This window comes from Onychomys torridus, chromosome 11 (genome assembly GCF_903995425.1).
Source record: "Onychomys torridus chromosome 11, mOncTor1.1, whole genome shotgun sequence".
NCBI classification, from domain to species: Eukaryota; Metazoa; Chordata; class Mammalia; order Rodentia; family Cricetidae; genus Onychomys; species Onychomys torridus.
The window spans coordinates 44,676,519-44,690,803 of NC_050453.1; the positions used below are offsets into that span (position 1 = coordinate 44,676,519).

Genomic DNA, 14,285 nt, shown 5'->3' on the forward strand with positions numbered 1-14,285 from the left:
ATGCTCATCAGCAACAAGGACCATAGCTTTGACCAGGGTGTGGTTTGTCCTGGAGACAAGAGACTTTATTATAATAAATAAATGCTGTGATGAAATTGTACCTTCCTCTAGCTATTCTTTTGGGGAAACTTGTAATTTTGGGGACTGGCATTACCTTAGCACTAGCATTCTAGTCAGAGCTCAGGACTGGAGAAATCATCTTTTATCCCATAAGCACTGAGATAAGTCAGAAGGGCATGAGAGTTTAATTGGTAAGCCTTGGCTTTTATGTTGAAATTTCTCCAGCACATCACTTAATCTCTCTGATACTTATTTTCTTCACCACTTTAAATATTATTATCCATTACCTTTACCATGTAGAGGAAGTTATGACAATTCCTGATTTACGCATAAAACTGATGGTTGTAGAAATATAAGTATTATTATGTCACAATTACTGTACTTTTTCATATTGGTAACTTTTTTCCTGAGCTTTTCATTGATAGCCAGTGACAAGGAAAAAAATTAACTAAAATATGAGTAAGTAGTTTTTCTGGAGGCTAATGGCCGAGGTTCCTTTTCAGTTGTAGAACTCGGGTCTGAATGGGTCTAATCTGGAAATCTGACTCTATGAGATGCTACACACCATTGACCTTCACTGTTAAGCCTCTGTGATAAGGAAGGTCAAGTTGCTTCTTCCATTAGCTGTGGGAATCTTCTACCCAGATAAGACATTCTGAGTTGCATATCATGACTGTTCAAGTAGTTTTATTTGAGTAATTAGGAAAGAAAAACATAGAAAGAAGACAAAGTGAAAATATTTCTTTATTGCTTGAAAATATCTTTTTAACAGAACAGAAAGGCTGGAACAGTCAGTGAATTATTTTCTAGAATGCCAAAAAAACCCAATCAGCTAATAGAAGTTTTATCAACAATTTTGCTTCATAAATACCAGAGACTGTTTTTCTTCCAGACTCTTGGAACCACTTTAGACGATTTTTTCTTTGGAAAGTTTTCAACAAATGAACATTAGTGTTTAAACCATTTAATGTTCTGGCTCTTCCACCCTCTCACATTGCTGAGAAGATTTAAAAGTGTATTTAAGATTTTTCAAAGGTGAATAACTTACATGTGCTGAGGATGACTTATGGTTCTGGACTTGGCATAGTGATAAATTAATCAATTTTGAGACAGGATCTTGATATGTATCTCATGTTACCTGCCTTCAATTCCCAAGTTGTTGGGATTATAGATGTATATTACCATTCCTTGTTTTTATGCTAACTTTTGTGACAGAAACCAAAGTTCCAAAATTTATTGCCTTTCCTCCCCAAAAGTATAGTCTCACTGAAGACACAAAACTAAGACCTGGACAAATTAATAATGTACATCTAAAATATAATTGTTAGCTGAAGATATGTAGATATGACATAGGATAATATTGTATAGCTTTGGTATAGTCATAAAATATTTTACAGGGGTGATTGAAATAGGATTCAAGTTGGACTTGGGGGTGAAAGGTATCTTTGAATAGGGACAGCATGGACATGTTTAGAAAAGATGCCAAAGTCTGTCCTGGGGAGTCACTAACATTCCTGCTCACTCCATTGAGGAGCCTGGGACTTATGCACATGCTGGTGTAGACTGGGTCCATGAGAAAGGCTTCAGTGCTGAGTTAGGAACAGTGTTATCTCCAGCTGCCTTTGTTTTATGATAATGGGAAATAGTTATCACTCTGGGGCTGGGCAGTTAAATTACTGGGCTAGTGATTTTGCAAAAAAAAGTCCTTTGGTGAGGGGCTGGAGAGATGGCTAACCAGTTAAAGAACACTTGCTGCTCTTGCAGAAGACCTGGGTTGGGTTCCCAGCACCCATATGGTGACTTAAAACCATCTTTACTTCCTGTTCCAGAGGATCCTGTGTCTTCTTCTGCCCTCTGTAAGCACCAGGATTACATGGGGTACACAGACATACATGTAGTTACAACATACATACACATAAAATGATAAATCTCTTAAATTTTTTTTAAAATGTTTTTTAAACTTAATTCAGATAGACAAGAAGGGAAAGATGTTAGAAGCAGGAACTTTTATTTCCAAGTTCAACTTGAGTCACTGTGAAGAAATCCTGAGACCAGGGAGGTTCTTTTCAAGAAAGAGACAAGTAGATGCTCAAGGCCAGTACCTCATGATGACAGATTTCATGGAGTCAAACAGTTTTCAGCAATCATTGAATCAGCCAATCAATAGAACATTTATCTGGGCTGTGATAGTGTAGTTTCCCAAAATAGTTAAGTTGAAGAGGAAGGAAGGTGATGGGTGATGAGGTTTTGTTTTTTTTTTTTTCTCTCAGACAAGGGTAGTGGGAGGTGATGATAGAGCATCTGAGTGTAGTGCTGAACAGGAAGTGAGGAATGAGCAAGTGTGGATACAGGAGAGAGGCTGAAATTGAAATTTATGAGTCAACAGCTGGAGGGTTGGAGCTGAATAACAGGAGGAGGCCTTCAGCAAGGAGCAGATGGTAGATCTGAGCTTTTGCAAATGTCTGTCATCACAGTGCATAAGCCAGCAGCAGCAATTAAGCAAGGATCAATCAAAATGAAAGGGGCGGGAGTTAGATCCCATAACAGTGTTAGAAATTAAAACACTAGGACAGGAGTTTCTCGACTAGCTTCTGCTTTACTGCAAGTCATTTCTCATCAATAGCACATTCCTCAGTCTAAAACAGGCCTCTTTCAGATGGAGCATCCTTAGACACACCACTCAGCTTGGATTTGAATGAGCCACACTATCTCATGGCAATTATGATTTTACAACTTCCTTTTTGAAAGGCGAGTGTTCTTCTCCCTTGAGAAAACAGTACATATGAAGCACTATCCTTTTTCTAAAATGATGACAGCACACTTCTTGGACATTCAGATGTTTTAGAATTGAAAGTTAAAATTATGCCCATAATTGATGTAATTCAGTATCCCCATGGAGTCTAACAGTCAAACAGCTTGGTATTTCTCAAATAGGGGGTGTCAACATTCTCAATTGACAGGGATAACTAATGTCAGAAGAGTGCCCCTTGCCCCACATTGAGTTCAGATCAAGCTTTAGCACAAAACAATCACAGGAAGGTTAATGGGTTGTGTAGTTGTTTGTACTGTGGTTGTTGAATAATAAATATATTCGGGACATATCATTTCAGAAAAGTAAACTGAGCAAAATAGGGATAGCAGATGATTTGAAGTTGAGAAGGGAGTTGGGGCTTTATAGAGAATCTCTAACAAGACTAATGTTAAGAGAAGCCGTGTAATTGCAGAAGGGAGCAACAAGTAGAGGACCCTATGGAAATGGCCTTGACTTCCTAGGAATAGCAAGAGGGCTTTCGTGGTGACGGTGGAATAATCCGATGTGTAATAGAAAATTTGACGTGGGATTGTTGGAAGGGAGCAGATGGAGGCTAGCTGCCTTTCAATTCACAGGGTGAGAAGGCAGGAGGGGGCTTTCAGCTGATAGTGTGGTGTTCTGATATTTTTGTTTTCCCAGGTTTATTTTGACCCCAGTGCATGGGAATAGGGGTGGGAGGTGGGAATGCTGAGGAAAAGGGGAGAAGGTTGAGACATCTTAGGAAGTGACCGTGGAGATCAGGGAGAGGATGCAGTACGGTGTAGTATGATGATGATGCCAGTGGTGATGATGACATGTCTGATGATAGACCCTTCAGCACTGGATTTTCCAGATGTGAGCTGTTATGTCAATCATAAACGAGAGCTAAAGTAAGAATGGTGCTGTGAACAGTAGTGCTAAGAAAGAGAGCCAAAGGAGTGGTAACCAGGAAAGCAAAAGTCAGAACCCAGACATTCTTCTTGGAGTTCCTAAAATGTAGATCAGTGTTAGACACGGTGATGGCATGGGCAGACCACAAACATTGCAGTGGCTGCTATTAAATGAACTGTTAAAATGTTCATGGCTTCCCCTCTACTTCCTCCATTTCTTCATTCACTGGGGCCTTAATCTTACAAACTGCATAACTGATTTTATTCACATTGTTAAGACCTGAGAAGACAGGTGATGTATTCAGGTTATGAGCACAGTTCATGAGCCACAGCATAGGGTTGATCCCAGACTGTCTGGCACGAGTACTGCTGTTGTGCACTGTACCTTACTGTTCCGATCTCAGTGTACTGCTAAGAAATCAGAATAACATCTTGTGCATCATGGTTGGGATTTTAGAATAGATGATTAATAGAAAAAAGGTAAGAAGATACAGGAAATACTTCTTCCCCATTTTGTTGAGGGTTTGATTCATCATGAAGAATTTAATTTCTTTCATTTCCTTAATTGATGTTTATGTCTGAGAATTTTTCAGTTTTACAGTCTTAAACTTAAGATGGACTATACAAAAGATGTCTAAGTTTTTATATAGAAAAAGGTATTCATTTTGTGCCAATTAGAAGGATCTTTTTATATTGTTTTTTTCCTTAACCACCACACGGTGTCATATATGTAGTAGGTATTAGTTACTGTTTTTATTAACTAGAGTAGTGAGTGAAATGAATCACGGTGCTGTTTGAATTATCATTAATTATGTATGTTTCTGTATCATTTTCCTGTTAATGAAGGGTCTTATTTCTAAAATGCTTTTAGATTGGGTTGAATTTAGTCCATATGAGATTGGCATGGCAAAATATGGTACCTTTATGGCTCCTGACCTATTTGGAAGCAAGTTTTTTATGGGAACCGTTGTGAAAAAATATGAAGAGAATCCCTTGCATTTCTTAATGGGTAAGTAATAATCAAAAGCTCTCTCTCTCTGTCTCTCTCATTTTAAACATGGATGTGTTTTAAACTCTTTTCTGTTTCTCCTTTCTTTCAGGTGTCTGGGGGAGTGCCTTTTCCATATTGTTCAACAGAGTCCTGGGAGTTTCTGGGTCACAAAACAAAGGCTCTACAATGGAGGAGGAATTAGGTATTGGAAAAGACTTCCATTTATGAAAAGCTATGCTGAAAATCAACTACACTCATAAACAGCACATGCGTATTTGGAGAATATTAAATCTTCCTAAGGAGTTTAATTCTCAATTTATCAGTAGTGTTGTTGAAACTAATCTAAGTGTTTCCTAAAAATCGTGTCCAAGTTATTTATGTACTATTATGACATTACAGTTGGGAAATTTACAAAGACCACTCACTGTTCCTAAGAATAGTTTGTACCAGGGCATCTCCTGTTCTTTTTCCTGCTATATTTCTAAACATTATTTTTGTTAGTGAGTACTCCTTTTTAGGACAATAAAGGTAGCCTTTTAAAGACTAGGTTTATTAACACATGAACACAGAATTTTTTAGGGATGAATTCATCTACATAGTGCTAACTTACTAAAGTTTTGTTAGCCTATCCTATGACACAGATTTTTTTTAAAGCAGATAAATTAAGTCATATCTTGTAAGCCAAAACAATGGTTTTCATGACATCTAATTCATGTGTAATAATTTAAAAACAAGTTTTATAAATCTTGAAAAAGTAGACTAACTCTATTGAGGACTAGTTCTTTATAGTTATCATTAGATGAGTGCCGTAGGAATATATTTACCTGAATGAATAAATTTGACTTTTAAAGAAAGTAGAGCATGCATTCATGACTTGCCCAGAGTCTTGCGATTTCCATCTAGTAAGCACTATGTTTTGATGGACTGTGGGAAGACGCCTTAGAGTGCTGAATTAGAATTTTTGGGTCAAGAATGCAGTTCTGTTGGTAAAGTGCTTGTTAGTCTGAGAAGTCCTTGATTTGATCCCTAGAAACATAAACCAGGTGTGGTTTGTAATCCTAGTACTCAGAAGATGGCGAGAGAAGGGTGAGAAGTTCAAGGTCATCCTTGGCTACATCTCATGGTTAGAGAACTCCTTGGGATACATGAAGTCCTCTCTCAGAAATAAAACTAACAAACAACAATGAATGAATGCATTGGGGGCCAGTGTATCAGAGATCAGGGCTACCAGTCAATTACCTACCTTATTTTTTTTTTTTCTCCTGTCTATGTCATATCACAGGTCTGTTTGGGAACACAGAATAAAAACAATGGATTTTTTTTTTGAACACTCAATTTATTTTAAGAATGTGTTTACGAGCCAGCCAGTGGTGGCACATGCCTTTAATCCCAGCATTCAGGAGGCAGAGGCAGGCAGATCTCTGTGAGTTCGAGGCCAGCCTGGGCTACAGAGCGAGATCCAGGAAAGGCGCAAAGTTACACAGAGAAACTCTGCCTCAAAAAAAAAAAAAAAGAATATGTTTACGTGAAAAGCTTACTGTGTTATAGTTTTTTCTAATATGTAGCTTTTGGAGATCATGGAAAATGACAATTGATATAATGAAGTTCTATATGCAAGAATGTGATGTTAACATGGCCTGGAGTGCCATACATGTCATTCTGAGTACTGTTTCTCCTGAGAGACTTGGTTTCAGTTGTTGATAGTTATATGCAGTGTGCAAAGATTCATTGATCTTCTCTTTAGGAATACTATTTGTTCACTTGGATCATTCTTAAGAAAGCATTGGAAAAGTAAATTTTATTATTTCATTAGAAACAACTATTGCTAACTAGACATTAAAAACAAACAGAAAGGCCACTTGTTGCTTGTGGTACTTGGTGTCATCAAAGCATCCCTCTGGTAAGAAGCTGGCAATGTGGGTACCATCTGGAGCTCGAGGTGGTCTCCAGTGCAGAGTCACAATCTCTTCATGGTTAAACTACAATCAAATTCTACAAGGATGAAGGGCTGGGAGGTAGCTCAGTGGTAGAGCGCTTGTCTGGTGTATACAGGGTCCTGGGTTTGATCCCCAACATTGTAACAGCAACCGCAACAAACAGAGATTACCCAGGGAGGGTGGAAGGCCGTAAGACTGAACCAAACCTGGGCTTCATGGAAAGAACTGAATTAGCCTGGGCTAAAGTATAGGATGAGGTCATCCTGCTTGGTTTATTTTAATAGCAGCGTCCCAGGTGGATGCCCTGTTTTCAACCTTAGTTTTGTGGAAGTCACTCAGTCTTTTCTGAGTCACTCAGTCTTTTCTGAATTACGTGAAGATTTTGAAAAAGAGAAAGGAAAGCAGAGGGGAAGCCCACGCTGGGTGGCCTGTTTCCTGTGTTCCTTCTCCACTGAATAATCCTGATAACTAAGGTTAATTATTTTTTTTTCTCCCAAGGCAGGAAGAGAATAGGGCTGAAATCACACATCAGAAGGTGGGCGAGTCAGTGGCTCCAGGCCAAGGAAAAGGGAGCCGTTTACAGCACATGGTGCTGAGAAGTCTCCCTGGAGAAGTCCCCTTGAGGCCAGCAGTCTGGATGCTGGCTGTTCTGTGTCAGACTGAGGGCAAAGGATGTTGTGTACTTGGGCTCCGCTGGTCAGCAGGAGGCATGCCACCCCAGATTATGTAAGGGTTTCCAGAAATGAAACCGAAGAGGTGACCGAGGGGACTCAGGGTTTCTGGGGACTGCTTCTTCTTTTGACTGACTGAGGTCTCCCTATTAAGGGGCAACCCAGGGAGGGGTTGTTACCAGTTCTTTCAGTCTCTTACCTTAACAAAGATGTTATGGTAGACTGGGCCGTAGTTAGATAACTTTAAATGAAATGATTGATTTTCTCAAAGAGGTTTATATGCGTGTGATTTTGCTTCTTGAAAGAGCTGTATAAAGATAGAAAATAAGAGTTCAGGTTCAACCGTTCATGCCCTGAAAACATCCTTATAAAGAAGACAATGTGATTTTCCTAAATTAACATACCAAACGCAGCCAAAGTAGAGCAAAACCAAAACAACGGTGACAGATAAAAAGAAATGCTTAAGGAGAGCAAAGAACATACCCGCAGCGACAAAGCCACCAGAAGTATGACATGTGGAACGGATCTTTTCTTACTCTGCCCATCCACTGTACCACAGAATTACTGCTGTCACAGTTATAACAGGAAAAGAACAATCACATGAGCATTTGAGTGCTTTATTTTGTTGAATTTTGCATTTATAACTAACGCCAGTAAAACTAAAGTTTTAAGCTCCCAGGAATTTACTAACTTTTCTGTTGCATAACCATCTATGCACCTGTCCTTTATGTGAGTGTAACAAACATCTGGAGAGAAGTAAGGGGAAGCCACATGCCACACCTTTACTTTTCTGGACTTACAGCTTACCAAATGGTTCTGTGAATGAAATTTCTAAATTCAGAACTAGTGCCTTGAAATTCAATAAAGAAAAACCATCTTTTCTATTTGCTACCAAAGAGGAAGAAAAAAGTCACACTGGGGATAGTTCATATGAATCGGCCAGAAGTCTGATTTTTCTGCAAATGGTGATCACAAAAACAATGGCCAGGGTCCACAAATGAGGCTCATTTCCCCTGGGAAAAGGGTGGCTAATGATGACACCGTATTTTGCTGCTGTCTTTGTGCCCCTCAGTTCTCATGCTGGTCTTAGTATGTTTTGAAGGGAACACACAATTCTTAACGTACTGAACATCAACAGATTTTTTTCAGTGTTGGCAGAAACCAGAGGTTAGTTAAAATGAGTGCACTTTCTTCATATTCTGGAGACTATTGTAGACTGCTTGTAGATTTGGATGGTGTCCTTTATCCACCTTAAGAAACACTAGTTAAAGTTGTAATCAAGCAGTTATTACTATTAAAATTAAGATGAACTCATACAAACCCTTCCTTAAGACTAGGAATGGACAAATTTATACTAATTACTTTTTGTTCGCTGGGATATTTGGCAACCCAGTGATAAGGTTTTAAGAACTGGTGAATCCCATGAGTCTCCATTTACAACACTAACGCAAAGTTCCATGTAGACACAATAGTCCCCATTCTATAGTTTTGCTCAGATTATTTCTTTGTCGTTAAAAAAAGAAAGACGACCTAGTCTCACCACATAGGCCTGGTTGGCTTAGAACTTACTTCCTCAACCAGGCTGGCCTCAAACTCACAGAGATCGCCTGCCTCTGCCTCCTGAGTGCTGGGATTAAAGGCGTGGGCCACCGCTCCCTCATCTTTGTAGTAAGTATAGTTGTGAATTTTGATCCCTGAGATGCCTCAATGGTTTTGTCTTCTTCCCACAGAAAATATTACAGCAAAACACATTGTGAGTAATGACAGTTCTGACAGTGATGATGAGGCCCAAGCACCCAAAGGTAAGAGAGTGAAAGCATCCCTTCGGACTGTGAGCAGAGAGGAGAGAGCATTGTCCAAGCCCCCTCTGTGTGCCGATGATGTTCTGAGTCCTGAAGTGTCAGTATGGAGGCTGTCCCGTGAGAGACAGGACTATTGCATAGAACCTAAGAGCTGAGGCAGTAGAATCCCATATTTTCCTTTCTTTTAAAGCCTCAAACATATTTGCAGGACAACAGATGAACCTTTCTGAGATGGTGGCAATACTGAATTCTGTTCTGGCCAGATTAGTGAGCTGGATGTCTTAGTGTGGAAAGTGGGATTGGGGAATACATTTAATTTGCTTTAAAATGAATGAAAATGTTGTTATTTAAATTGTCATTAAGCTATCTGAAAGGTTTGACTATCAACACATTCTTTAGCTTTCTGTCACCATTAGTAACTCAACTCTAAGGAAAAATGCCGTGGTGAAGTGTGTTAAAATTATCAAGACTTGTTGATCACTTGACCTGCTTTGGGACAATGCCCCTGGATCTCAGTTTGGTGTGGGTCAAAACAGTTAGCAGCACATTTGGGATGAGGATGAATGTGAGGATCAGAGATACTTGTTGCAATATGGTATTCGTTAGTGTAGAAAAATGTAGAGATTGTATACGTTGACAGCAATTTTTCCAACAAAATGGTTCATAAAAATGTGCTTAGTAGTTCAAAAACAAACACACAAGAGTACAACATGAAAAACAACAGCTAAGCATTTAGAACTAGAAGAGTCTTTTGCCTTTTGAATATGACTGTCTAGACTTGAGAAAGCAGAAAACTGCTTTGTCCAAAGCAATGAATTCTCCCAGGCGTGGTAGGCATGTGGGGATGGTTTGTTTTCTACCCTTTCCAATTATCACTAAAAAGAGAGATTCTTTTTTCATAGCCGGCCTGCTGTTATTTCTTCACAGGATGAGTTTATGCAAGACAGAGAGCAGTTGCCTCACCGCAGGATGTAGTTGCACATGGCCATGGCATGGGCAGGAGTGCTCGGTGGCTTGTGAATACTAAAAGCACCCTTCTTCTCCGGGGCACCTAAGCTTTGAGGAGAGCTGAGCCCAGCTAGGTTTCAGCACTGGTTTGCTCATTGTGCAGCAGCCCTGCTTATTAATAAGCTGGAGTCCTGGAAAGACCCCCCACCCTGCAAGAAATAAGTCTAAATTCTAAAGTCTTCATCTAAAACTTTAAGTTTTACATTTTGTTAGTTGTTCAGACTTGCATTTTGATTCTTTTTTCTTATCAAGGACATCGTATAATTGCGGTGGCTCACTGACCGCTGAGAGGTGCAGTCCATTGGGTTTGTTTTTAATGAAGGAACCAAGCGAGCTCGAAGGGCACACACGCAGCATGGCATGGTTAGCACTTTGCGAATTAGTTAGTGAGGGCTCTGAAGTAGACCTAGCTGGTAGTTACTGGGTGAGGAAACCGATATAGAAGGCCAGAAAATTTAGTCACTGCTCAGCACTGGCTGGCTTTTGAGGCCGAGCAGTTCAAGAACTTTGAATTTGCTGTTTTCGTTTTAGTTTCATTTTAACTTAGAGGTTGGCCTTGTGAATATATTTTTCTTAGTTCTCACTGTGCCTTTTAAATAAATAGTCTGAGAGCCATTTTCGGTTCCATGAAAGATGGAACAGATAAGTCATTTTGCTAAAGTCTCCTGCCCTATCTTTCCCAGACAAGGTCCCCCACTATGACTTGTCCCATCTGGGCAGTGCCTCTGTTATAACAAATGACTTCTATTGACATGTCACAGTCTCTGTTCCCATGAGAGTTCACTCTGGGGTTGTGCCCTGTATGGAGGATGGTGGTGAGAAGTATTTAGCACAATGGTGTCACATGGGGTAGTTTTACAGCTCTCAAAATCTTCTCTCCTCTACCTAACCATCCCTCTGTCAACTGAGGAAAACTAATTACTTTGCTGTCTCCATAGTTTCATCTTTTCTGGAATGGTGCATCATTGGAAGCATGATGTGTGCAACCTTTTCATTCATTTCTTTCACTCTATTATAAGTACTTAAGTTAACTCCTTGTCTGTCTATGGCTTTCTGTTTTGCATATATTTATTGGAAATTATAGAAGCTGAATGTAGACACTCATCTCTCAAAACACACACAGGGGACTAGAGAACTGGCTCATCAGTTAAAAGCACTGGACTCTTGTGGCAGCCAACAACCATCTATAACTCCAGTTCCAAGGGATCTGACGACCTCTTTTGGTCTTATCAAGCAATACATATGCACTGTACACAGACCATTTGTGCAGGCAAAACACTAAAGAATTAAAACAAAAATAAAAGCAACCACCTCCACACACAGAGTTTAATATAAGCCTGTATACTTATTTGCAGAGTTTCTAGAAGTCATAACAGAAGGGGTTTGAGCAGAGGTTCTTTCGTTTTGATGTGAGTGGGTAATGCTGATAGGTTCAGCTGCAGCTGGCCGCTGTGAGGCTTTCTGTTTGTAGCTAGATTGTAAAGCCAGGCACTTCTCTGAGAACTTCACACTGAGATCCAAATCACATTAATCCTCGAACAATTTTATGAGGTTTCCTAATGAGGAAATGAAGGAGGGGAAGAGGCTCATAGCTAGCACCAAGTGGAGAGAGGATGGGAACACAGATAGTGAGCAGTTCCCAGGAGTTAACATGGGCACAGGTTTCAGAGGGGAAAGTCATCTGTGATTGCTTCTTTGGACCACTGGTGACTTTAGAAACACTTTGTATTGTTTGTTTAAATTACAGGGCTTTAAATCCCCAGACTTTATAAGCAAGGATGAAGTAATGGGTGGTATGATCAGTGCATGAGCATGTTTATTTATCAGCAGTCATTTGGTGGGTCTTTCTGCTGTCCCTTCTAACTTTGGTAATCCTTGGATGTTTATGAAGCAAGATATGGACACTTAGGAAAAATTAGGAAACATAGATGGTAGTATTAAGTAATACAGTTGCGCTCTCTCTGTCGTGTGTGTGTGTGTGTGTGTGTGTGTGTGTGTGTGTGTGTGTGTGTGCATGTGTGTGTGGTGTGTTGGATGGAGAAGAGCTAGGGAGAGGGAGAAAGAAAATTAAGTGTATATGAAAAATCTAAATGGACCAAGAGGCATAAGTGAAGAACATAGAATGACACTGTGTGTAGGTAAAAGGTAACTATGAACACTTGAAAAGTGACTGGGCACTTGTTTTATGCAAATAAACATACTGGATCAAAGACCTAGAACCTTAGTTTTAATTTTGTGATTAAGCAAATTAAGTTAACAACAACAACAACAACAGAACACCCTACTTTTTGGCATTCGTGTACAAATTCGGCACGTGCTCTGTTCCTTCGCCTCAGGCACCGAGAATGAAGAGGCTGAAAGAGAGTACCAAAATGACAACCAAGCAAGCTGGGTCCATCGGATGCTGATGGCCTTGGTGAGTGACTCAGCTTTGTTCAATACCCGAGAAGGCCGCGCAGGGAAGGTGCACAACTTCATGTTGGGCTTGAATCTCAACACGTCCTATCCACTGTCTCCTTTGAGAGACCTCACCCCCCAGGATTCCTTCGACGACGATGAGCTGGATGCAGCTGTAGCAGGTACGCACCAAAGCGGGAGCCTCCGGGGACCTAAGTTAGCACATCTTGACTCTGTGTTGGGGAGAAGCATTTTAATTCCCCTTAACATTTATTTAGACTCAATTGTAAGAACATTGACTTGCGAGGGACATTCATTTTGTTTTGTTTTTGAAGAAAAATACATTGGCTAGGAAATGGCCTAGTCCTGTTACTATAGAAAATGTTCTTTGAACTACCACAAGCCTTTTTTGTTTTATTGGTCAGGGTTCACTTACAGACAACCGGAAACCTCTACTGTGATAATTACAATGAGTGTAAAGTAGAGAAGGGGTTGCTTACACAATGGTTCCAAGGATTAGAGAAGCAGGCCCAGGGCATCCAGGAGTGACTCCAAAAACACCAGAACCATTCCCCAAACGCCTCCACAACCGTGCCTGGCAGTGGAAAGAGAAGAAACACAGCTATGTCTCATTTCCTCTTTCCTTTCCCGTGGGCGGGCCTCTTTGGAAAGGGCCAGGTCTCCATGGATGGAGCTTTGAGGATGTGGTGTAGGTGTGCTAGGCCTGGCGCCCTCTTGTGGTAGAGAGGAGCATGCAGCACAGGGGTTGGAATGGATCAGTCTGCAACGACCATGGGGACAGGGAAATGGTCACTCCAGTTTTCAGAAAGATTAGGAAACTTGGTGAAGTTGCCCTGGAAGAATCTAGTCACTTTTAGACTTGTCATTAACCAAATGACCAAGAATAGTAACCTTTACTCTTCAGTGCCCTGCATCATAGATTAAGTGTTACATCTGCTTATGTAATGAATAATATGCAACATGTCTTTTTCTGTGGTGAGCTTAAATTTTTTCTCTGCCACACCATCATTTCTCCTTAATTGTCCAAACGTCATTTCTCAATCATTTCTGTCTTAGGTCATTGCCAAGATGCTGTAAAACTTCAGATATTTGAAACAATACAACCTCCCAAAACTTTCCCATTTCCCTTTGTTCATCATTCCTACAAAATATTTTTGAAATTACAATAGGTTTCTGATTTCGTTATTGTTTTCTAATTGGTGTTTGACTTTAAGAGGAACAAACACTGTGTTTTGTATTGTGTGTATAAACTTCAGCTCTAGGACAGGAGTTACTTTTAATTATGTATTTATAATTCCAGCTATTAGATATATATTATTATAAAATTCCAATTATTCTATTTATATTAGCTGTAATAAATGTCTACTTATGGTAAAGTAAACTCACCTGAACTAAGAAGGCGTTAAAACATTCAATTGGTGGCATTATTTTTCTCGTGAATTGGTGGCATTATTTTTCTCATGTTGTGGCACATGGTTGTACTTCTTCACCTCCCTATGGTGAGTGTTTGGAACCTTGTGCTTTATGATGACTGCTGATTAGGTTTGAGCATATTATACTCATAGCATTTAGATCTATTAAAGAACCTTCGGTAGTTTAACTTTCTCGGCAAGGATTACCAAGAAAAGAATTGTATTATTTTTGTCCCAAACTGCTCAACAAATCTGAGCTTGAGCCTCGGGTCTCTGAGGCCAGCCTCTGAGTCTTCCCCTCTACA

At 39.9% G+C, this 14,285-nt stretch overlaps 1 protein-coding gene across 2 annotated transcripts in view; it reads left to right on the forward strand.

The window, feature by feature from the left end:
* Pla2g4a (phospholipase A2 group IVA) overlaps positions 1 to 14,285 on the forward strand; it is a 143,735-nt gene that overhangs the window by 103,903 nt on the left and 25,547 nt on the right. For both annotated transcript variants that reach the window (XM_036202269.1, XM_036202270.1), the window contains 4 exons: positions 4,613 to 4,750; positions 4,842 to 4,934; positions 9,071 to 9,142; positions 12,487 to 12,729. In XM_036202269.1, the coding sequence (XP_036058162.1) occupies positions 4,613 to 4,750; positions 4,842 to 4,934; positions 9,071 to 9,142; positions 12,487 to 12,729 (546 nt within the window). The remainder of the gene's footprint in view (positions 1 to 4,612; positions 4,751 to 4,841; positions 4,935 to 9,070; positions 9,143 to 12,486; positions 12,730 to 14,285) is intronic.